Genomic DNA, 24,359 nt, shown 5'->3' on the forward strand with positions numbered 1-24,359 from the left:
CGTCAGACATAGGAGCAGAGTTAGTCCGTCATACACAGGAGCAGAGTTAGACCATCGACACAGCAGCAGAGTTAGACCATCAGACATAGGAGCAGAGTTAGACCCTCAGACATAGGTGCAGAGTTAGACCGTTAGACATAGGCCAGAGTTAGACCATCGACATAGGAGCAGAGTAAGACCATCAGACATAGGAGCAGAGTTAGCCCGTCAGACATAGGAGCAGAGTTAGACCATCAGACCTAGGAGCAGGATTAGACCCTCAGACATAGGAGCAGAGTTAGACCCTCAGACTCGGGAGCAGAGTTAGACCATCAGACAGAGAGGCAGAGTTAGCCCGTCAGACATAGGAGCAGAGTTAGACCGTCAGACATAGTGGCAGAGTTAGCCCGTCAGACATAGGAGCAGAGTTAGACCGTCAGACACAGGAGCAGAGTTAGACCATCAGACACAGGAGCAGAGTTAGACCGTCAGACACAGGAGCAGAGTTAGACCCTCAGACACGTGAGCAGTGTTGGACCATCAGACATAGGAGCAGAGTTAGACAATCAGATATAGGTGCAGAGTTAGACCAGCAGACGTAGGAGCAGAGTTGGACGATCAGACATAGGAGCAGAGTTAGACCGTCAGACATAGGAGCAGTGTTAGATCGTCAGACACAGGAGCAGAGTTAGACCGTCAGATATATGAGCAGAGTTAGCCCGTCAGACATAGGAGCAGAGCTCTACAGTCAGACATAGTAGCAGAGTTAGACCATCGACATAGGAGCAGAGTTAGACCATCAACACGGGAGCAGTGTTAGAACGTCAGACATAGGAGCAGAGTTAGACCATCAGACCTAGGAGCAGGATTAGACCCTCAGACATAGGAGCAGAGTTAGACCCTCAGACTCGGGAGCAGAGTTAGACCATCAGACATAGGAGCAGAGTTAGACCGTCAGACAGAGAGGCAGAGTTAGCCCGTCAGACATAGGAGCAGAGTTAGACCGTCAGACATATGAGCAGATTTAGACCGTCAGACATATGAGCAGATTTAGACCGTCAGACACAGGAGCAAAGTTAGACCATCAGACACAGGAGCAGAGTTAGACCATCAGACATAGGAGCAGAGTTAGATCGTCAGACTCAGGAGCAGAGTTAGACCGTCAGACATAGGAGCAGAGTTAGCCCGTCAGACATAGGAGCAGAGTTAGACCATCAGACATAGGAGCAGAGTTAGACCGTCAGACACAGGAGCAGAGTTAGTCCCTCAGACACGTGAGCTGTGTTGGACCGTCAGACATAGGAGCAGAGTTAGACCGTCAGATATATGAGCAGAGTTATACCAGCAGACATAGGAGCAGATTTAGACGGTCAGACACAGGAGCAGTGTTTGACCATCAGACATAGGAGCAGAGTTAGACACACAGTCATCAGAACAGGTTTAGACCATTGACATAGGAGCAGAGTTAGACCCTCAGACATAGGAGCAGAGTTAGACCGTCAGAGATAGGAGCAGAGTTAGACCATCGACATAGGAGCAGAGTTAGACCATCAGACATATGAGCAGAGTTATACCCTCAGACTCGGGAGCAGAGTTAGCCCATCGACATAGGAGCAGAGTTAGACCCTCAGACATAGGAGCAGAGTTAGACCCTCAGACTCAGGAGCAGAGTTAGACCAACAGACATTGGAGCAGAGTTAGACCATCGACATAGGAGCAGAGTTAGACCGTCAGATTTAGGAGCAGAGTTAGCCCGTCAGACATAGGAGCAGACTTAGACCATCGACATAGGAGCAGAGTTAGACGATCAGACACAGGGGCAGAGTTAGACCATCAGACATAGGAGCAGAGTTAGACTGTCAGACATAGGAGCAGAGTTAGATCAACAGATATTGGAGCATGTTAGACCATCGACGTAGGAGCAGAGTTACACCGTCAGACACAGGAGCAGAGTTAGACCGTCAGACACCGGAGCAGAGTTAGACCATCGACACAGCAGCAGTGTTAGACCATCAGACATAGGAGCAGAGTTCGAACGTCAGACATAGGAGCAGTGTTAGACCATCGACATAGGAGCAGAGTTAGACCATCAGATATAGGAGCAGTGTTAGACCATCAGACACCTTAGCAGTTTTAGACCGTCAAACATGTGAGCAGTGTTAGACCGTCAGAGATAGGAGCAGAGTTAGACCGTCAGACACAGGAGCAGTGTTAGACCATCGACACAGGAGCAGAGTTGAACCGTCAGACACAGGAGCAGAGTTAGACCGTCAGACACAGGAGCAGAGTTAGTCCCTCAGACACGTGAGCTGTGTTGGACCGTCAGACATAGGAGCAGAGTTAGACCAGCAGATATATGAGCAGAGTTATACCAGCAGACATAGGAGCAGAGTTAGACGATCAGACATAGGAGCAGAGTTAGACCATCAGATATATGAGCAGAGTTATACCAGCAGACATAGGAGCAGAGTTAGACCATCAGACATTGGAGCAGAGTTAGACCATCGACATAGGAGCAGAGTTAGACGATCAGACACAGGGGCAGAGTTAGACCATCAGACATAGGAGCAGAGTTAGACTGTCAGACATAGGAGCAGAGTTAGCCCGTCAGACATAGGAGCAGAGTTAGACCATCGACATAGGAGCAGAGTTAGACCGTCAGACACAGGAGCAGAGTTAGACCGTCAGACACCGGAGCAGAGTTAGACCGTCAGACATAGGAGCAGAGTTAGACCGTCAGACATAGGAGCAGAGTTAGACCCTCAGACATAGGTGCAGAGTTAGACCGTTAGACATAGGCCAGAGTTAGACCATCGACATAGGAGCAGAGTATGACCATCAGACATAGGAGCAGAGTTAGCCCGTCAGACATAGGAGCAGGATTAGACCCTCAGACATAGGAGCAGAGTTAGACCCTCAGACTCGGGAGCAGAGTTAGACCATCAGACATAGGAGCAGAGTTAGACCGTCAGACAGAGAGGCAGAGTTAGCCCGTCAGACATAGGAGCAGAGTTAGACAGTCAGACATAGTGGCAGAGTTAGACCGTCAGACATATGAGCAGAGTTAGACCGTCAGACACAGGAGCAGAGTTAGACCATCAGACACAGGAGCAGAGCTAGACCGTCAGACACAGGAGCAGAGTTAGACCCTCAGACACGTGAGCAGTGTTGGACCATCAGACATAGGAGCAGAGTTAGACAGTCAGATATAGGAGCAGAGTTAGACCAGCAGACGTAGGAGCAGAGTTAGACGATCAGACATAGGAGCAGAGTTAGACCGTCAGACATAGGAGCAGAGTTAGATCGTCAGACACAGGAGCAGAGTTAGACCGTCAGATATATGAGCAGAGTTAGCCCGTCAGACATAGGAGCAGAGCTCTACCGTCAGACATAGTAGCAGAGTTAGACCATCGACATAGGAGCAGAGTTAGACCATCAACACGGGAGCAGTGTTAGAACGTCAGACATAGGAGCAGAGTTAGACCATCGTCGTTAGAGCAGAGTTAGACCATCGACATAGGAGCAGCGTTAGTCCATCAGACATTGGAGCAGAGTTAGCCCAGCGGACATAGGAGCAGAGTTGAACCGTCAGACACAGGAGCAGATTTAGACCGTCAGACACAGGAGCAGAGTTAGACCGTCAGACACAGGAGCAGAGTTAGTCCCTCAGACACGTGAGCTGTGTTGGACCGTCAGACATAGGAGCAGAGTTAGACCGTCAGACTCCAGAGCAGAGTTAGAACGTCAGACATAGGAGCAGAGTTAGACCATCGACACAGCAGCAGTGTTTGACCATCAGACAGAGGAGCAGAGTTAGACCATCGACATAGGAGCAGAGTTAGACCATCAGACACAGGAGCAGAGTTAGACCGTCAGACACCGGAGCAGAGTTAGACCATCGACACAGGAGCAGAGTTAGACACTCAGACATCAGAGCAGGTTTAGACCATTGACATAGGAGCAGAGTTAGACCGTCAGACATAGGAGCAGAGTTAGACCACCGACATAGGAGCAGAGTTAGACCATCAGACATAGGAGCAGAGTTAGCCCGTCAGACATAGGAGCAGAGTTTGACCATCGACATAGGAGCAGAGTTAGACCATCAGACATAGGAGCAGGGTTAGACCCTCAGACATAGGAGCAGAGTTAGACCCTCAGACTCGGGAGCAGAGTTAGACCATCAGACATAGGCGCAGAGTTAGACCATCAGACACGTTAGCAGTTTTAGACCGTCAAACACGTCTGCAGTGTTAGACCGTCAGACATAGGATCAGAGGTAGACCATCAGACATAGGAGCAGAGTTATACTGTCAGATATAGGGGCAGAGTTAGACCGTCAGACATAGGAGCAGGGTTAGACCCTCAGACTCGGGAGCAGAGTTAGCCCGTCAGACATAGGAGCAGAGTTAGACCATCGACATAGGAGCAGAGTTAGACCATCAGACATAGGAGCAGTGTTAGACCATCAGACACGTTAGCAGTTTTAGACCGTCAAACACGTCTGCAGTGTTAGACCGTCAGACATAGGATCAGAGGTAGACCATCAGACATAGGAGCAGAGTTATACTGTCAGATATAGGGGCAGAGTTAGACCGTCAGACATAGGAGCAGGGTTAGCCCATCAGACATAGGAGCAGAGTTAGACCATCGACATAGGAGCAGGGTTAGACCGTCGGACATAGGAGCAGAGTTAGACCATCGACATAGGAGCCGAGTTAGACCATCAGACATAGGAGCAGGGTTAGACCGTCAGACATAGGAGCAGAGTTAGACCATCGACATAGGAGCAGAGTTAGACCATCAGACATAGGAGCAGTGTTTGACCATCAGACATAGGAGCAGAGTTAGACACTCAGTCATCAGAACAGGTTTAGACCATTGACATAGGAGCAGAGTTGGACCCTCAGACATAGGAGCAGAGTTAGACCATCAGACATAGGAGCAGAGTTAGACCGTCAGACATATGAGCAGAGTTAGACCATCGACATAGGAGCAGAGTTAGACCCTCAGACATAGGAGCAGAGTTAGACCCTCAGACTCGGGAGCAGAGTTAGACCAACAGACATTGGAGCAGAGTTAGACCATCGACGTAGGAGCAGAGTTAGACCATCCGATATAGGAGCAGAGTTAGACGATCAGACACAGGGGCAGAGTTAGACCATCAGACATAGGAGCAGAGTTAGACTGTCAGACATAGGAGCAGAGTTAGCCCGACAGACATAGGCGCAGAGTTAGACCATCGACATAGGAGCAGAGTTACACCGTCAGACACAGGAGCAGAGTTAGCCCGTCAGACATAGGAGCAGAGTTAGACCGTCAAACATAGGGGCAGAGTTAGACCATCAGACATGGGAGCAGAGTTAGACCGTCAGACATAGGGGCAGAGTTAGACTGTCAGACATAGGAGCAGAGTTAGCCCGACAGACATAGGCGCAGAGTTAGACCATCGACATAGGAGCAGAGTTACACCGTCAGACACAGGAGCAGAGTTAGCCCGTCAGACATAGGAGCAGAGTTAGACCGTCAAACATAGGGGCAGAGTTAGACCATCAGACATGGGAGCAGAGTTAGACCGTCAGACATAGGGGCAGAGTTAGACCGTCAGACATAGGAGCAGGGTTAGCCCGTCAGACATAGGAGCAGAGTTAGACTGTCAGACATAGGGGCAGGGTTAAACCGTCAGACATAGGAGCAGAGTTAGCCCGTCAGACATAGGAGCAGAGTTAGACCATCAGACATAGGAGCAGAGTTAGACCGTCAGACAGAGGGGCAGAGTTAGCCCATCAGACATAGGAGCAGAGTTAGACCGTCAGACATAGGAGCAGAGTTAGCCCGTCAGACATAGGAGCAGAGTTAGACCATCAGACATAGGGGCATAGTTAGACCATCAGACATGGGAGCAGAGTTAGACCGTCAGACATAGGGGCAGAGTTAGACCATCAGACATGGGAGCAGAGTTAGACCGTCAGACTTAGGAGCAGAGTTAGCCCGTCAGACATAGGAGCAGAGTTAGACCATCAGACATGGGAGCAGAGTTAGACCGTCAGACTTAGGAGCAGAGTTAGCCCGTCAGACATAGGAGCAGAGTTAGACCGTCAGACATAGGAGCAGGGTTAGACCAACAGACATTGGAGCAGAGTTAGACCATCGACATAGGAGCAGAGTTAGACGATCAGACACAGGGGCAGAGTTAGACCATCAGACATAGGAGCAGAGTTAGACTGTCAGACATAGGAGCAGAGTTAGCCCGTCAGACATAGGAGCAGAGTTAGACCATCGACATAGGAGCAGAGTTAGACCGTCAGACACAGGAGCAGAGTTAGACCGTCAGACACCGGAGCAGAGTTAGACCGTCAGACATAGGAGCAGAGTTAGACCGTCAGACATAGGAGCAGAGTTAGACCCTCAGACATAGGTGCAGAGTTAGACCGTTAGACATAGGCCAGAGTTAGACCATCGACATAGGAGCAGAGTATGACCATCAGACATAGGAGCAGAGTTAGCCCGTCAGACATAGGAGCAGGATTAGACCCTCAGACCTAGGAGCAGAGTTAGACCCTCAGACTCGGGAGCAGAGTTAGACCATCAGACATAGGAGCAGAGTTAGACCGTCAGACAGAGAGGCAGAGTTAGCCCGTCAGACATAGGAGCAGAGTTAGACCGTCAGACATAGTGGCAGAGTTAGACCGTCAGACATATGAGCAGAGTTAGACCGTCAGACACAGGAGCAGAGTTAGACCATCAGACACAGGAGCAGAGCTAGACCGTCAGACACAGGAGCAGAGTTAGACCCTCAGACACGTGAGCAGTGTTGGACCATCAGACATAGGAGCAGAGTTAGACAGTCAGATATAGGAGCAGAGTTAGACCAGCAGACGTAGGAGCAGAGTTAGACGATCAGACACAGGGGCAGAGTTAGACCATCAGACATAGGAGCAGAGTTAGACTGTCAGACATAGGAGCAGAGTTAGCCCGTCAGACATAGGAGCAGAGTTAGACCATCGACATAGGAGCAGAGTTAGACCGTCAGACACAGGAGCAGAGTTAGACCGTCAGACACCGGAGCAGAGTTAGACCGTCAGACATAGGAGCAGAGTTAGACCGTCAGACATAGGAGCAGAGTTAGACCCTCAGACATAGGTGCAGAGTTAGACCGTTAGACATAGGCCAGAGTTAGACCATCGACATAGGAGCAGAGTATGACCATCAGACATAGGAGCAGAGTTAGCCCGTCAGACATAGGAGCAGGATTAGACCCTCAGACATAGGAGCAGAGTTAGACCCTCAGACTCGGGAGCAGAGTTAGACCATCAGACATAGGAGCAGAGTTAGACCGTCAGACAGAGAGGCAGAGTTAGCCCGTCAGACATAGGAGCAGAGTTAGACCGTCAGACATAGTGGCAGAGTTAGACCGTCAGACATATGAGCAGAGTTAGACCGTCAGACACAGGAGCAGAGTTAGACCATCAGACACAGGAGCAGAGCTAGACCGTCAGACACAGGAGCAGAGTTAGACCCTCAGACACGTGAGCAGTGTTGGACCATCAGACATAGGAGCAGAGTTAGACAGTCAGATATAGGAGCAGAGTTAGACCAGCAGACGTAGGAGCAGAGTTAGACGATCAGACATAGGAGCAGAGTTAGACCGTCAGACATAGGAGCAGAGTTAGATCGTCAGACACAGGAGCAGAGTTAGACCGTCAGATATATGAGCAGAGTTAGCCCGTCAGACATAGGAGCAGAGCTCTACCGTCAGACATAGTAGCAGAGTTAGACCATCGACATAGGAGCAGAGTTAGACCATCAACACGGGAGCAGTGTTAGAACGTCAGACATAGGAGCAGAGTTAGACCATCGTCGTTAGAGCAGAGTTAGACCATCGACATAGGAGCAGCGTTAGTCCATCAGACATTGGAGCAGAGTTAGCCCAGCGGACATAGGAGCAGAGTTGAACCGTCAGACACAGGAGCAGATTTAGACCGTCAGACACAGGAGCAGAGTTAGACCGTCAGACACAGGAGCAGAGTTAGTCCCTCAGACACGTGAGCTGTGTTGGACCGTCAGACATAGGAGCAGAGTTAGACCGTCAGACTCCAGAGCAGAGTTAGAACGTCAGACATAGGAGCAGAGTTAGACCATCGACACAGGAGCAGTGTTAGACCATCAGACATAGGAGCAGAGTTAGACTATCGACACAGCAGCAGTGTTTGACCATCAGACAGAGGAGCAGAGTTAGACCATCGACATAGGAGCAGAGTTAGACCATCAGACACAGGAGCAGAGTTAGACCGTCAGACACCGGAGCAGAGTTAGACCATCGACACAGGAGCAGAGTTAGACACTCAGACATCAGAGCAGGTTTAGACCATTGACATAGGAGCAGAGTTAGACCGTCAGACATAGGAGCAGAGTTAGACCACCGACATAGGAGCAGAGTTAGACCATCAGACATAGGAGCAGAGTTAGCCCGTCAGACATAGGAGCAGAGTTAGACCATCGACATAGGAGCAGAGTTAGACCATCAGACATAGGAGCAGGGTTAGACCCTCAGACATAGGAGCAGAGTTAGACCCTCAGACTCGGGAGCAGAGTTAGACCATCAGACATAGGCGCAGAGTTAGACCATCAGACACGTTAGCAGTTTTAGACCGTCAAACACGTCTGCAGTGTTAGACCGTCAGACAAAGGATCAGAGGTAGACCATCAGACATAGGAGCAGAGTTATACTGTCAGATATAGGGGCAGAGTTAGACCGTCAGACATAGGAGCAGGGTTAGCCCATCAGACATAGGAGCAGAGTTAGACCATCGACATAGGAGCAGGGTTAGACCGTCGGACATAGGAGCAGAGTTAGACCATCGACATAGGAGCCGAGTTAGACCATCAGACATAGGAGCAGGGTTAGACCGTCAGACATAGGAGCAGAGTTAGACCATCGACATAGGAGCAGAGTTAGACCATCAGACATAGGAGCAGTGTTTGACCATCAGACATAGGAGCAGAGTTAGACACTCAGTCATCAGAACAGGTTTAGACCATTGACATAGGAGCAGAGTTGGACCCTCAGACATAGGAGCAGAGTTAGACCATCAGACATAGGAGCAGAGTTAGACCGTCAGACATATGAGCAGAGTTAGACCATCGACATAGGAGCAGAGTTAGACCCTCAGACATAGGAGCAGAGTTAGACCCTCAGACTCGGGAGCAGAGTTAGACCAACAGACATTGGAGCAGAGTTAGACCATCGACGTAGGAGCAGAGTTAGACCATCCGATATAGGAGCAGAGTTAGACGATCAGACACAGGGGCAGAGTTAGACCATCAGACATAGGAGCAGAGTTAGACTGTCAGACATAGGAGCAGAGTTAGCCCGACAGACATAGGCGCAGAGTTAGACCATCGACATAGGAGCAGAGTTACACCGTCAGACACAGGAGCAGAGTTAGCCCGTCAGACATAGGAGCAGAGTTAGACCGTCAAACATAGGGGCAGAGTTAGACCATCAGACATGGGAGCAGAGTTAGACCGTCAGACATAGGGGCAGAGTTAGACTGTCAGACATAGGAGCAGAGTTAGCCCGACAGACATAGGCGCAGAGTTAGACCATCGACATAGGAGCAGAGTTACACCGTCAGACACAGGAGCAGAGTTAGCCCGTCAGACATAGGAGCAGAGTTAGACCGTCAAACATAGGGGCAGAGTTAGACCATCAGACATGGGAGCAGAGTTAGACCGTCAGACATAGGGGCAGAGTTAGACCGTCAGACATAGGAGCAGGGTTAGCCCGTCAGACATAGGAGCAGAGTTAGACTGTCAGACATAGGAGCAGAGTTAGACCGTCAGACATAGGAGCAGAGTTAGACCATCAGACATAGGGGCATAGTTAGACCATCAGACATGGGAGCAGAGTTAGACCGTCAGACATAGGGGCAGAGTTAGACCATCAGACATGGGAGCAGAGTTAGACCGTCAGACTTAGGAGCAGAGTTAGCCCGTCAGACATAGGAGCAGAGTTAGACCATCAGACATGGGAGCAGAGTTAGACCGTCAGACTTAGGAGCAGAGTTAGCCCGTCAGACATAGGAGCAGAGTTAGACCGTCAGACATAGTGGCAGAGTTAGACCGTCAGACATAGGAGCAGGGTTAGACCAACAGACATTGGAGCAGAGTTAGACCATCGACATAGGAGCAGAGTTAGACGATCAGACACAGGGGCAGAGTTAGACCATCAGACATAGGAGCAGAGTTAGACTGTCAGACATAGGAGCAGAGTTAGCCCGTCAGACATAGGAGCAGAGTTAGACCGTCAGACACAGGAGCAGAGTTAGACCGTCAGACACCGGAGCAGAGTTAGACCGTCAGACATAGGAGCAGAGTTAGACCGTCAGACATAGGAGCAGAGTTAGACCCTCAGACATAGGTGCAGAGTTAGACCGTTAGACATAGGCCAGAGTTAGACCATCGACATAGGAGCAGAGTATGACCATCAGACATAGGAGCAGAGTTAGCCCGTCAGACATAGGAGCAGGATTAGACCCTCAGACATAGGAGCAGAGTTAGACCCTCAGACTCGGGAGCAGAGTTAGACCATCAGACATAGGAGCAGAGTTAGACCGTCAGACAGAGAGGCAGAGTTAGCCCGTCAGACATAGGAGCAGAGTTAGACCGTCAGACATAGTGGCAGAGTTAGACCGTCAAACATAGGGGCAGAGTTAGACCATCAGACATGGGAGCAGAGTTAGACCGTCAGACATAGGGGCAGAGTTAGACCGTCAGACATAGGAGCAGGGTTAGCCCGTCAGACATAGGAGCAGAGTTAGACTGTCAGACATAGGGGCAGGGTTAAACCGTCAGACATAGGAGCAGAGTTAGCCCGTCAGACATAGGAGCAGAGTTAGACCATCAGACATAGGAGCAGAGTTAGACCGTCAGACAGAGGGGCAGAGTTAGCCCATCAGACATAGGAGCAGAGTTAGACCGTCAGACATAGGAGCAGAGTTAGCCCGTCAGACATAGGAGCAGAGTTAGACCATCAGACATAGGGGCATAGTTAGACCATCAGACATGGGAGCAGAGTTAGACCGTCAGACATAGGGGCAGAGTTAGACCATCAGACATGGGAGCAGAGTTAGACCGTCAGACTTAGGAGCAGAGTTAGCCCGTCAGACATAGGAGCAGAGTTAGACCATCAGACATGGGAGCAGAGTTAGACCGTCAGACTTAGGAGCAGAGTTAGCCCGTCAGACATAGGAGCAGAGTTAGACCGTCAGACATAGTGGCAGAGTTAGACCGTCAGACATAGGAGCAGGGTTAGACCAACAGACATTGGAGCAGAGTTAGACCATCGACATAGGAGCAGAGTTAGACGATCAGACACAGGGGCAGAGTTAGACCATCAGACATAGGAGCAGAGTTAGACTGTCAGACATAGGAGCAGAGTTAGCCCGTCAGACATAGGAGCAGAGTTAGACCATCGACATAGGAGCAGAGTTAGACCGTCAGACACAGGAGCAGAGTTAGACCGTCAGACACCGGAGCAGAGTTAGACCGTCAGACATAGGAGCAGAGTTAGACCGTCAGACATAGGAGCAGAGTTAGACCCTCAGACATAGGTGCAGAGTTAGACCGTTAGACATAGGCCAGAGTTAGACCATCGACATAGGAGCAGAGTATGACCATCAGACATAGGAGCAGAGTTAGCCCGTCAGACATAGGAGCAGGATTAGACCCTCAGACATAGGAGCAGAGTTAGACCCTCAGACTCGGGAGCAGAGTTAGACCATCAGACATAGGAGCAGAGTTAGACCGTCAGACAGAGAGGCAGAGTTAGCCCGTCAGACATAGGAGCAGAGTTAGACCGTCAGACATAGTGGCAGAGTTAGACCGTCAGACATATGAGCAGAGTTAGACCGTCAGACACAGGAGCAGAGTTAGACCATCAGACACAGGAGCAGAGCTAGACCGTCAGACACAGGAGCAGAGTTAGACCCTCAGACACGTGAGCAGTGTTGGACCATCAGACATAGGAGCAGAGTTAGACAGTCAGATATAGGAGCAGAGTTAGACCAGCAGACGTAGGAGCAGAGTTAGACGATCAGACATAGGAGCAGAGTTAGACCGTCAGACATAGGAGCAGAGTTAGATCGTCAGACACAGGAGCAGAGTTAGACCGTCAGATATATGAGCAGAGTTAGCCCGTCAGACATAGGAGCAGAGCTCTACCGTCAGACATAGTAGCAGAGTTAGACCATCGACATAGGAGCAGAGTTAGACCATCAACACGGGAGCAGTGTTAGAACGTCAGACATAGGAGCAGAGTTAGACCATCGTCGTTAGAGCAGAGTTAGACCATCGACATAGGAGCAGCGTTAGTCCATCAGACATTGGAGCAGAGTTAGCCCAGCGGACATAGGAGCAGAGTTGAACCGTCAGACACAGGAGCAGAGTTAGACCGTCAGACACAGGAGCAGAGCTAGACCGTCAGACACAGGAGCAGAGTTAGACCCTCAGACACGTGAGCAGTGTTGGACCATCAGACATAGGAGCAGAGTTAGACAGTCAGATATAGGAGCAGAGTTAGACCAGCAGACGTAGGAGCAGAGTTAGACGATCAGACATAGGAGCAGAGTTAGACCGTCAGACATATGAGCAGAGTTAGATCGTCAGACACAGGAGCAGAGTTAGACCGTCAGATATATGAGCAGAGTTAGCCCGTCAGACATAGGAGCAGAGCTCTACCGTCAGACATAGTAGCAGAGTTAGACCATTGACATAGGAGCAGAGTTAGACCATCAACACGGGAGCAGTGTTAGAACGTCAGACATAGGAGCAGAGTTAGACCATCGTCGTTAGAGCAGAGTTAGACCATCGACATAGGAGCAGCGTTAGTCCATCAGACATTGGAGCAGAGTTAGCCCAGCGGACATAGGAGCAGAGTTGAACCGTCAGACACAGGAGCAGAGTTAGACCATCAGACACAGGAGCAGAGTTAGACCGTCAGACACAGGAGCAGAGTTAGTCCCTCAGACACGTGAGCTGTGTTGGACCGTCAGACATAGGAGCAGAGTTAGACCGTCAGACTCCAGAGCAGAGTTAGAACGTCAGACATAGGAGCAGAGTTAGACCATCGACACAGGAGCAGTGTTAGACCATCGACATAGGAGCAGAGTTAGACCGTCAGACTCCAGAGCAGAGTTAGAACGTCAGACACAGGAGCAGTGTTAGACCATCGACATAGGAGCAGAGTTAGACCATCAGACACAGGAGCAGAGTTAGTCCGTCAGACACCGGAGCAGAGTTAGACCATCGACACAGGAGCAGAGTTAGACACTCAGACATCAGAGCAGGTTTAGACCATTGACATAGGAGCAGAGTTAGACCGTCAGACATAGGAGCAGAGTTAGACCACCGACATAGGAGCAGAGTTAGACCATCAGACATAGGAGCAGAGTTAGCCCGTCAGACATAGGAGCAGAGTTAGACCATCGACATAGGAGCAGAGTTAGACCATCAGACATAGGAGCAGGGTTAGACCCTCAGACATAGGAGCAGAGTTAGACCCTCAGACTCGGGAGCAGAGTTAGACCATCAGACATAGGCGCAGAGTTAGAGCATCAGACATAGGCGCAGAGTTAGACCATCAGACACATTAGCAGTTTTAGACCGTCAAACACGTCTGCAGTGTTAGACCGTCAGACATAGGATCAGAGGTAGACCATCAGACATAGGAGCAGAGTTATACTGTCAGATATAGGGGCAGAGTTAGACCGTCAGACATAGGAGCAGGGTTAGCCCATCAGACATAGGAGCAGAGTTAGACCATCGACATAGGAGCAGGGTTAGACCGTCGGACATAGGAGCAGAGTTAGACCATCGACATAGGAGCCGAGTTAGACCATCAGACATAGGAGCAGGGTTAGACCGTCAGACATAGGAGCAGAGTTAGACCATCGACATAGGAGCAGAGTTAGACCATCAGACATAGGAGCAGTGTTTGACCATCAGACATAGGAGCAGAGTTAGACACTCAGTCATCAGAACAGGTTTAGACCATTGACATAGGAGCAGAGTTGGACCCTCAGACATAGGAGCAGAGTTAGACCATCAGACATAGGAGCAGAGTTAGACCGTCAGACATATGAGCAGAGTTAGACCATCGACATAGGAGCAGAGTTAGACCCTCAGACATAGGAGCAGAGTTAGACCATCAGACATAAGAGCAGTGTTTGACCATCAGACATAGGAGCAGAGTTAGACACTCAGTCATCAGAACAGGTTTAGACCATTGACATAGGAGCAGAGTTGGACCCTCAGACATAGGAGCAGAGTTAGACCATCAGACATTGGAGCAGAGTTAGACCGTCAGACATATGAGCAGAGTTAGACCATCGACATAGGAGCAGAGTTAGACCCTCAGACATAGGAGCAGAGTTAGACCCTCAGACTCGGGAGCAGAGTTAGACCAACAGACATTGGAGCAGAGTTAGACCATCGACGTAGGAGCAGAGTTAGACCATCCGATATAGGAGCAGAGTTAGACGATCAGACACAGGGGCAGAGTTAGACCATCAGACATAGGAGCAGAGTTAGACTGTCAGACATAGGAGCAGAGTTAGCCCGACAGACATAGGCGCAGAGTTAGACCATCGACATAGGAGCAGAGTTACACCGTCAGACACAGGAGCAGAGTTAGCCCGTCAGACATAGGAGCAGAGTTAGACCGTCAAACATAGGGGCAGAGTTAGACCATCAGACATGGGAGCAGAGTTAGACCGTCAGACATAGGGGCAGAGTTAGACCGTCAGACATAGGAGCAGGGTTAGCCCGTCAGACATAGGAGCAGAGTTAGACTGTCAGACATAGGGGCAGGGTTAAACCGTCAGACATAGGAGCAGAGTTAGCCCGTCAGACATAGGAGCAGAGTTAGACCATCAGACATAGGGGCATAGTTAGACCATCAGACATGGGAGCAGAGTTAGACCGTCAGACATAGGGGCAGAGTTAGACCATCAGACATGGGAGCAGAGTTAGACCGTCAGACTTAGGAGCAGAGTTAGCCCGTCAGACATAGGAGCAGAGTTAGACCATCAGACATGGGAGCAGAGTTAGACCGTCAGACTTAGGAGCAGAGTTAGCCCGTCAGACATAGGAGCAGAGTTAGACCGTCAGACATAGTGGCAGAGTTAGACCGTCAGACATAGGAGCAGGGTTAGACCAACAGACATTGGAGCAGAGTTAGACCATCGACATAGGAGCAGATTTAGACCCTCAAACTTAGGAGCAGATTTAGACCGTCAGACATAGGAGCAGAGTTAGCCCGTCAGACATAGGAGCAGAGTTCTACCGTCAGACATAGGAGCAGAGTTAGACCCTCAGACACGTGAGCAGTGTTGGACCATCGGACATAGGAGCAGAGTTAGACGATCAGACATAGGAGCAGAGTTAGATTGTCAGACACAGGAGCAGAGTTAGACCGTCAGACATAGGAGCAGAGTTAGGCCGTCAGACATAGTAGCAGAGTTAAACCCTCAGACTTAGGAGCAGAGTTAGACTATCGATATAGGGGCAGAGTTAGACCGTCAGACATAGGAGCAGAGTTAGATGGTCAGACACAGGAGCAGAGTTAGAGTGTCTGACATTGGAGCAGAGTTAGACCGTTAGACACCGGAGCAGAGTTAGACCGTCAGACATACGATCAGAGTTAGACACTCAGTCATCAGAGCAGGTTTAGACCATTGTCATAGGAGCAGAGTTAGACCCTCAGACATAGGAGCAGAGTCAGACCATTGACATAGGAGCAGAGTATGACCACCAGAGATAGGAGCAGAGTTAGGCGACCATACATAGGAGCAGAGTTTGGTTGTCAGAATAGGAGCAGAGTTAGACCTTCAGACATAAGAGCAGAGTTAGACCCTCAGACTCAGGAGCTGAGTTAGACCATCAGACATAGGAGCAGAGTTAGACCATCGACATAGGTGCAGAGTTAAACCATCAGAGATAGGAGCAGAGTTAGACCCTCAGACTCGGGAGCTGAGTTAGACCATCAGACATAGGAGCAGAGTTAGACCATCGACATAGGTGCAGAGTTAAACCATCAGATATAGGAGCAGAGTTAGACCATCGACATAGGCGCAGAGTTCGTCCATCAGAGATAGGAGCAGAGTTAGACCATCAGAGATAGGAGCAGAGTTAGACCCTCAGATATAGGAGCAGAGTTAGACCATCGACATAGGTGCAGAGTTAAACCATCAGACATAGAGGCATAGTTAGACTGTCAGACACAGGAGCAGAGTTAGACCGTCAGACACGGGAGCAGAGTTGGACCGTCAGTCATAGGAGCAGAGTTAGACCTTCAGACATAGGAGAAGATTGAGTCCATCAGACATTGGAGCAGAGTTAGACCCTCAGACATAGGCGCAGGGGTAGACCGTCAGACATAGGAGAAGAGTTAGACCATCTGACATAGGAGCAGAGTTGTGCCAAGTCTTGTGGCTAGCCAACTAAATTAGTAATTAAACATCTAACTAAACAAATCCCTTCTGGCCTACACGAGTTTCATATCCCTCGTTGCTCTGCATATTTGTGAGTGTGTGTGTGTGTGTGTGTGTGTGTGTGTGTGTGTGTGTGTGTGTGTGTGTGTGTGTGTGTGTGTGTGTCTGTGCGTGTTTTTTAAGTCCCAGATGAGTTCTCAATGTGGCAGCTGACAATTGTGATACCTAGAGTCATAATTAAATGGTTGGTTTTGGAGTTATTTTGTTTCAAGAGTGCATTTCTTTTTTTGTGTGATCCAGAACACGGGCTTTGAGAATCCCAGGCCTGTGTAATTACTACTCCTACTCCTAATAATATTAATAATAATGGTAATAGCAGCAGCAACAATAACATCTGCCCATATAACGACTTACCTGTGCAACGAAAAACAACCCTGGATATTTTGGCCCTTGGCTTGGCATGCTTGACAAAATTTGGCCCTTGTGGAAAGCTAACTGGGGAACCCTGCTATAGACTCACCTTTTGGGGATTCTGCAGATTGATGTTTGATATTTAATGTTCAATGTATTATTTGTTTGATTTTTGTTTCTTACATGATTTCTTTTATTTCGCATGTTTGATGATCTTGCTGTGTGGGGTGTTGCTTTAAACAGGATCTATGGTGTTTCAATTGAAAATCTGGTATTTCAGGAGCTAATGAAGAGCTGGGGCAGCAATGAAGGTCCTGCTTCTCTGTCCAAGGTCCCTCAGACGGAGAAGGATTCTTCATTGCTGCTTCCGTAACAAGTTTGTTTTACCCGTCAGGGTTGTTAGCTGAACCGCCAGAGCCGGAGGAACATTGGATCACTCTTAATCTGGCCTCTACCCTTTGACCTTTTTGTCATGTGTGACCCTAACAAAAGCCAAAGCATAAAGCCCTGACTCCAGCCAACATAACTCACCGGGTCACTGAGGCACGCAAGCCTCCAAACCCAACGACAAGGCTGTGGTCCTCTTGGAGGTTGTGACTATCTAAGAGCACGTTAACACCTCTGACACCTCTGTCATCCTTAGTAGCACATACCAGGCACCCGCCACTCTCTGTGCAAAATAAAACTTGCCCTACATATCCCCTTTGAACTTGCTCCCGCTCCTCTAGATTGCATGCCCGTCAGTATTTCCACTCTGAGAAAAAGATACTGCTGCCTACTCAATCTTTACCACTCATAATCTTACCAACTTCTGATAAGTCTCCCCTCAGCCTCTGACATTCCAGATAAAACAACCCAAGTTTGTCCAACTTCTCATCCAGGCTGTGTCCTAGTAACCCTCTCCAAAGCATCAACATCCTTCCTATAATGCAATAATTCTAATGCAGCCTAACTGGAGTTTTATGATGCTGCAACATAACTTCCATACTTTTGAACTCAGTGCCCTGGCTAATGAAGACAAACATGCCATGTTCCTGCCTTACCTCCCTATCGGCCACTTCCAGGGAGCTCTGGACTTGGAGCCCAAGATTCATCTGCACATCAACACTGCAAAGGGTTCTGCATTAACAATGTTCTGTTCCCTTACGTTCCATCTCCCGAAAATGCAACACTTCACTTTTCTGCAGATGCTGGCAAACCAGAGAGATACACACAAAATGCTGCAGGAACTCAGCAGGTCAGTCAGCATCTATGGAGGGGAGTAAACAGGCGATGTTTCGGGACGCTTCATTGGGACTGGAAAGGAAGAAGCTGGAATAAGATGGTGGTGGGGGGAGAGGGAGGAGAACGATAATAATAATGACGATAAATATGTTATTGATCCTGAGTGGGAAATTATTTTGTTACAGCAGCAACGTTTAAAACCACACAGCAGTGTGCAGACTTAACTAATAATAAAGTATAGAATAACAATATACACAATAACTGTTTACCAATGTGCAATAATAATGTAGGAAATAATAAAACAGAGACTATTGTGCTACGATGTGTGTTCTCAGGAATACCAGGTAGCAAGTATAGATGAAATTGGGTGAGGAGGGTAGATGGAAGATGTAAAGGGCTGAAGAAGAACAAATTTGATAGGAGAGGAGAGTGGACCATGGGAGAAAGGGAAAGAGGAAGGTGATGGGTAGGTGAGGAGAAGGGAAAGGGTAAGAGGGGTGACAGAATGGGGAATGAAAGGAGTGAAGGGGCATAGAAGGGAACCAGCGAGGGAAGGTCTCACTGAATTCCTGGCAAAGAAAAGATTTAAGATTCTCTAGGGTAGGTATAACTCAAAGAGACTTCACAGATGAGAAGCAAATCACTAGCAGAAGAGATTCTGCAGATGATGGAAACCCTTCACACTTGGCCCTGCTTAAACTCAATCTGCCATTTCTCTGAGCATATCTGCAAATGATCTATATCCCATTCTCTGGCAGTCTTCAACACGACCCATAACACCAAACAAAGCAGCTGTGGGAGCAGTGTCAATGGAGGGAAATAAACTGCTGCAGTTTTGGGTCTCAGCACCTGCAGGGTAAAGGGGAGACAGCTGGAATAAAAAGATGGGGGAAAGCAAAAGGTGGAACCACATGAAGGATAGGGGGTGAGTGGGAATGATGTCAAAAGCTGGGAGGTGACAGGTGGAAGTAAAAAGTATCTGAAGAAAATGGAATATGATAGGACCCAGGGGAAAAGATGCTGCTGCCTACTTTATCTACGCCACTCATAATCTTATATAAACTTCTATCAGATCTCCCCTCATTCTCCACTGCTCCAGAGAAAACCACCCAGGTTTGTCGAACCTCTCCTCACAGCACGTGGAACCACGGAAAAGCTGCTAGCTATTCCCTGGAAAGACTTGAAGCAATTTTATTCCATAATATAAAAATAGATTACATATTACATATGGATGAAATTTGGAATTAATAAATTTTATATAAAATATCTAAAATCTCTCTGAAGCAAACATCACATTTATAATCACTTCCAAGAGAATGGTAAGTGGACATAAACCCCGTAAGCTGGCTTAAATAAGGTCACATAATTGGCTACTACGTGAATTTAATAACATACTTATTAAAAATTATCAATGAAAACTCACCATTTTGGGTCTCCCTGCAAAGACCTTGCCCTTTTTAACGAGGACCTCCTTGGCATACTTATAGTGATTGATCACCACCATGTAGTGAGGACCCAACATCAGAGAGAAGATATCGCCATAGTCCTTCTGGAAATTCTGGAAGAGCAGGTGAGCAGGAAGATCACTCCTCAGGCTTAGCAGGCTACCAATGAATGGGAAGGAAGGCAAACTTTTTGGGTGCTTTCCCACCTTAGGCTTTTTATGAAAAAGGCTGGTGAAAGATAAGATGACAAAGCTAACTGCAATGATCAGAGTAGTCACAATCAGATCCATTTTCTCCAAAAGCCTGAACTGGGATCTTCTCAGACTCAAGTGGATCAAAGGGAGAATCCAAAGCCCTTTTATACAGCTGAGAGTCAACACCTTGAAGTGTTAACAGTTGGGAGATATGCCTTTGACTTTTTGCCTTAATTCATATCTCAGCATTTTTGTGACCCAGCCAGATTTCAATGAAGACTACATCTGCAGGGGGCACTCTAATTCCAAATAAGCACCACTAACCGACTTACTCTAGTCCATGATATGAACTGAACTAAGCTGAGAATGGAAAGCGGCAAATGCAAATTGCATAGGATGGATTTTACTGTCAGTTGTAAAGTTACAGTACATGTCACTCACTACATTGAGAGCTAACTTCCCCATCAGAAAACACAATCAGATATATTACAGATATCTTATATGAAGCAAAATCTTATTGTTATGTGCCAGCAGTAGAGGATAAAGACAAAATTAATACGAATTACAAAAATACTCGGATAGCTGATGGGAAGAATCTGTTCCTAAAACATGTAGTTCTCTTTTCACACCTGTTATTTATTTTAAAAACTATTTCATATTGTAACTTACAGTTTTTTTTATGTACTGCCTCTGCAAATGAACAATAAATCTGATTTGAATTCTGATTTTGACATATACCAAGATACAGTGAAAAGCTTGCCTTGCATATTGTTCATACAGGTCAGATCATAACAGTTCATTAGGGAGAACAAGGAAAAATAATAACAGAATGCAGAATAAAGTGTAACAGTTATAGAGAACGTGCAGTGCAGAAAAGCAATAAGATGCAAGATCATGAGACAGATTGTGAGGTCAAGAATCCACCTTATTGTACTAAGGAACCATTCAATGGTCTTACAATAATCAGGTGGAAGCTGTCCTTCAGCCTGGTGGAACGGGCTTTCAGGTTTCTGTATCTTCTGCCCAATGGGGGGTGGACAGAAGAGGGGAAGTCTGGGACATGCAGGATCTTTGATTATGTTGGTTGAAGGCTATTGTTAAGTTTACTGGCTCCCTGAGCTGTTAAATTACGTAAATTTTTGTGTGAGTTCTCTCCTGCTAAATCCAACAATAGTTTGGCCTCTGAGTTACTTCTCTGCTTTTTATTAACATTAAAACAATTCCCCTGCCATCCCTACTGTGTTTAGAAATCCCATGAAGATTATGCAAGTTTCCCGGAACAGTGTTGTGGAACACGTTGTTACAGAGAGTGCACTAGGAAAATTAGACAGAAAGAAGTCCCATCAAGGAGCAGAAGAAGGCTTCTTCAAGGTTAGCATTCTCGGAAGAAAGATGGCAGTGAAATCAACAACAACAATTGATGCAACATCAATAACTCTCGGAGACTGGAAGTGAATGATAGGCTTTTATTAGCAGCAAAAGGGAGCACGACATCTCGGAGACTGAAGGGGAGCAGTGCCCCAATCGCCTTTATACAGGGGTCTGTGGGAGGAGCCACAGGAGCAGTCAGCAGAGGGGCGTGTCCAGACAGGTATACATAGTTTACCACATTCACCCCCCCCCCCACCTTTGTTTTAAAAGAGAGTCCCCACAGGGCGAAGTTTCTTACAAATATATGTACAGGTCAAGTCTACCAGGCAGTCGAGACTGTCGCTGTGATCTACGTAGCACCGGTGGTGATTGCACCGGTTATGGTGGTTGTGCTGGTTCCGGCCTGACTTGAGGTGCCAGCGCGTTAGGCGTCAGTAATCCCTCATGCGTGTGCGTGGCGGCCGGTATGGGAATGTTGTGAGGAGTCTGTGTAGGGCTTGGTGTGCACGGTGTCCCGTAGGTATACACATTGGTGGGTATGGGGTTCATTGTCACCGTGGAGTGTTCGGGGTAGGGGTCTGGTGCTCCTGCGGGTGTCAAGTCGCGGACAGAGACCGTGTCCTCCCGCTCATCAGGTAAGACCACGTAGGCATACTGGGGGTTCGCATGAAGTAGGTGAACCCTCTCGACCATCGGGGGGTATTTTTTGCTCCTCACATGTTTCCGGAGCAGCACTGGCCCTGGGGATGTCAGCCAAGCCGGTAGGGTGGTCCCAGTGGCAGACTTCCTGGGAAAAGAAAAGAGTCGCTCATGAGGGGTGGCATTGGTGGACGTGCATAACAGGGAGTGGATGGAGTGGAGTGCCTCGGGGAGGACCTCCTGCCAGCGAGAGACAGGCAAACCCTTTGACCTAAGGGCTAAGAGTGTGGCATTCTCCCTCTCCACCTGTCCATTTCCCCGGGGATTATAGCTCGTGGTCCTACTAGTAGCAATACCCTAGCCAGCAGGTACTGGCGCAGCTTGTCACTCATAAACAAGGACCCTCTGTCACTGTGGATATAGCAGGGATATCCGAACAGAGTGAAGAGCTGGCGCAGGGCTTTTATGACAGACGTGGCAGTGGTGTCGGGGCAGGGAATGGCAAAGGGGAACCGCGAGTACTCGTCGATAATGTTGAGAAAGTACACATTGTGGTCGGTGGAGGGAAGGGGGCCCTTAAAGTCGTCACTCAGTTGCTCAAAAGGGCGGGTGGCCTTGATAAGTTGTGCCTTTTCAGGATGGTAAAAGTGCGGTTTGCACTCAGTGCAGACTTGGCAGTCCCTGGTCATCGTCCTGATGTCCTCAAGGGAGTAAGGCAGGTTCCGGGCTTTCACGAAATGGTAAAGTCGGGTGACCCCCGGGTGGCAAAGATCTGCATGGAGGGTGGCACATGCACATGCTCCCTGGAATAGGGCATCAGGGGGCTCATTGAGCCTTCCAGGCCGGTACAGGATATCATAGTTGTAGGTGGAGAGTTCTATTCTCCACCTCAAAATTTTATCATTTTTGATTTTGCCCCGCTGTTGGTTGCTGAACATGAATGCAACTGAGCGTTGGTCGGTCAGCAAGGTGAACCTTTTGCCGGCGAGACAGTGCCTCCAGTGCCTAATAGCTTCCACTATGGCCTGGGCTTCTTTCTCCACTGCGGAGTGCCGAATTTCAGGGCCTTGAAGGGTACGAGAGAAGAATGCTACTGGCCTGCCTGCCTGATTGAGGGTAGCAGCCAGCGTGAAATCGGAGGGGTCACTCTCTACTTGGAAGTGAATGGTCTCGTCGACCACATGCATTGTTGCTTTGGCAATGTCCCCTTTAGTGCGGCTGAAGGCCGCGTGGGCCTCGGCTGAGAGGGGAAAAGTGGTAGACTTGACCAGGGGGCAGGCATTGTCTGTGTAATGGGGGACCCATTGGGTGTGATAGGAAAAGAAGCCCAGGCACCGTCTGAGGGCTCTGAGAGTGGTGGGAAGAGGGAGTTCCATCAGGGGGCGCATACGGTCGGGGTCAGGGCCAATGACCCCATCCTCCACGACATACCCAAGGATAGCAAGTTGGGTGGTTCCAAACATACACTTGTCCCTGTTATAGGTGAGGTTAAGAGCTTTGGCCACTTGGAAAAATCGTTGGAGGTTAGTGTCGTGATCCTGCCAGTCATGACCGCAGCTGGTGATGTTATCCAGATATGGGAGCGTGGCCTTCAGTTGGCACTGGTCCACCATCCGGTCCATTTCCCTCTGGAAGACAGAAACACCATTCGTGACACCGAAGGGGACGCTAGGAAGTGATAGAGCCTGCCACCCGCCTCGAAGGCGGTGTAGGGGCGGTCCTCTGGGTGGATGGGGAGCTGATGGTAAGCGTATTTTAGGTCTATGGTCGAGTACACCTTGTACTGAGCTATCTGGTTGACCATATCCGCGGTGCGGGGTAGGGGGTATGCGTCAAGCTGTGTGGTCTGGCTATAGTCCACGACCATCCTGTTTTCTGCCCAGTCCGAACAATGACCACCTGGGCCCTCCAAAGACTTGTGCTTGGCTCAATGATCCCCTCCCTGAGCAGCTGCTGCACCTCCGACTGAATGAAGGCATTGATGCACCATCAATAACTCTTGGAGACTGGAAGTGAACAATAAGCTTTAATTAGCAGCAAAAGGGAGCATGACATCTCGGGGACTGAGGGAGGAGCAGTGCCTCCAATTGCCTTTATACAGGGGTCTGTGGGAGGAGCCACAGGAGCAGTCAGCAGAGGGGCGTGTCCAGACAGGTATACATAGGGTACCACAACAACAGATCTGCAGATGCTGGAAAGCTGAAATAAAACCAGAAAACACTCAGCGGATCGGGCAGCATCTGTAGAAAGAGTAAACAGACATGGATTCTTTCTCCCACACCTTCACTGACCTTATTTACTCTGGAGATCTCCCATCCACTGCCACCAACCTCAGAGTTCCCTCACCCCGTACATCCTGCTTCTATCTCCTAGCCAAGACCACAAACCCATTTGTCCAGGTAGACCCACTGTTTCTGCCCCACTGAACTTGTATCTGCATACCTCGACTCTGTCTCCACCACATCTGCTCTCAGGATGAGGCTTTTCAGTCCAGAACTACTGAGATACCCCTTTCTCCACCATCAATGCTGCCTTCAACTGTAGCTCTTCCATTTCACATACCTCACCCCATCCTCCCTCCACTCCACAACTTCCACCATCTCCAA

The 24,359-nt window shown here is 48.9% G+C and overlaps 1 protein-coding gene across 1 annotated transcript in view; it reads right to left on the minus strand.

The window, feature by feature from the left end:
- The window catches only part of LOC132379812 (steroid 17-alpha-hydroxylase/17,20 lyase), a 241,664-nt gene extending 221,825 nt beyond the window's left edge, over positions 1 to 19,839 (minus strand). The window contains exon 1 of the mRNA XM_059948093.1: positions 19,528 to 19,839. Within this exon, the coding sequence (XP_059804076.1) occupies positions 19,528 to 19,839 (312 nt within the window). The remainder of the gene's footprint in view (positions 1 to 19,527) is intronic.
- Positions 19,840 to 24,359: the final 4,520 nt, after the last annotated feature.

The sequence above is a fragment of the Hypanus sabinus genome, chromosome 22, assembly GCF_030144855.1.
Source record: "Hypanus sabinus isolate sHypSab1 chromosome 22, sHypSab1.hap1, whole genome shotgun sequence".
Taxonomy (NCBI): Eukaryota; Metazoa; Chordata; class Chondrichthyes; order Myliobatiformes; family Dasyatidae; genus Hypanus; species Hypanus sabinus.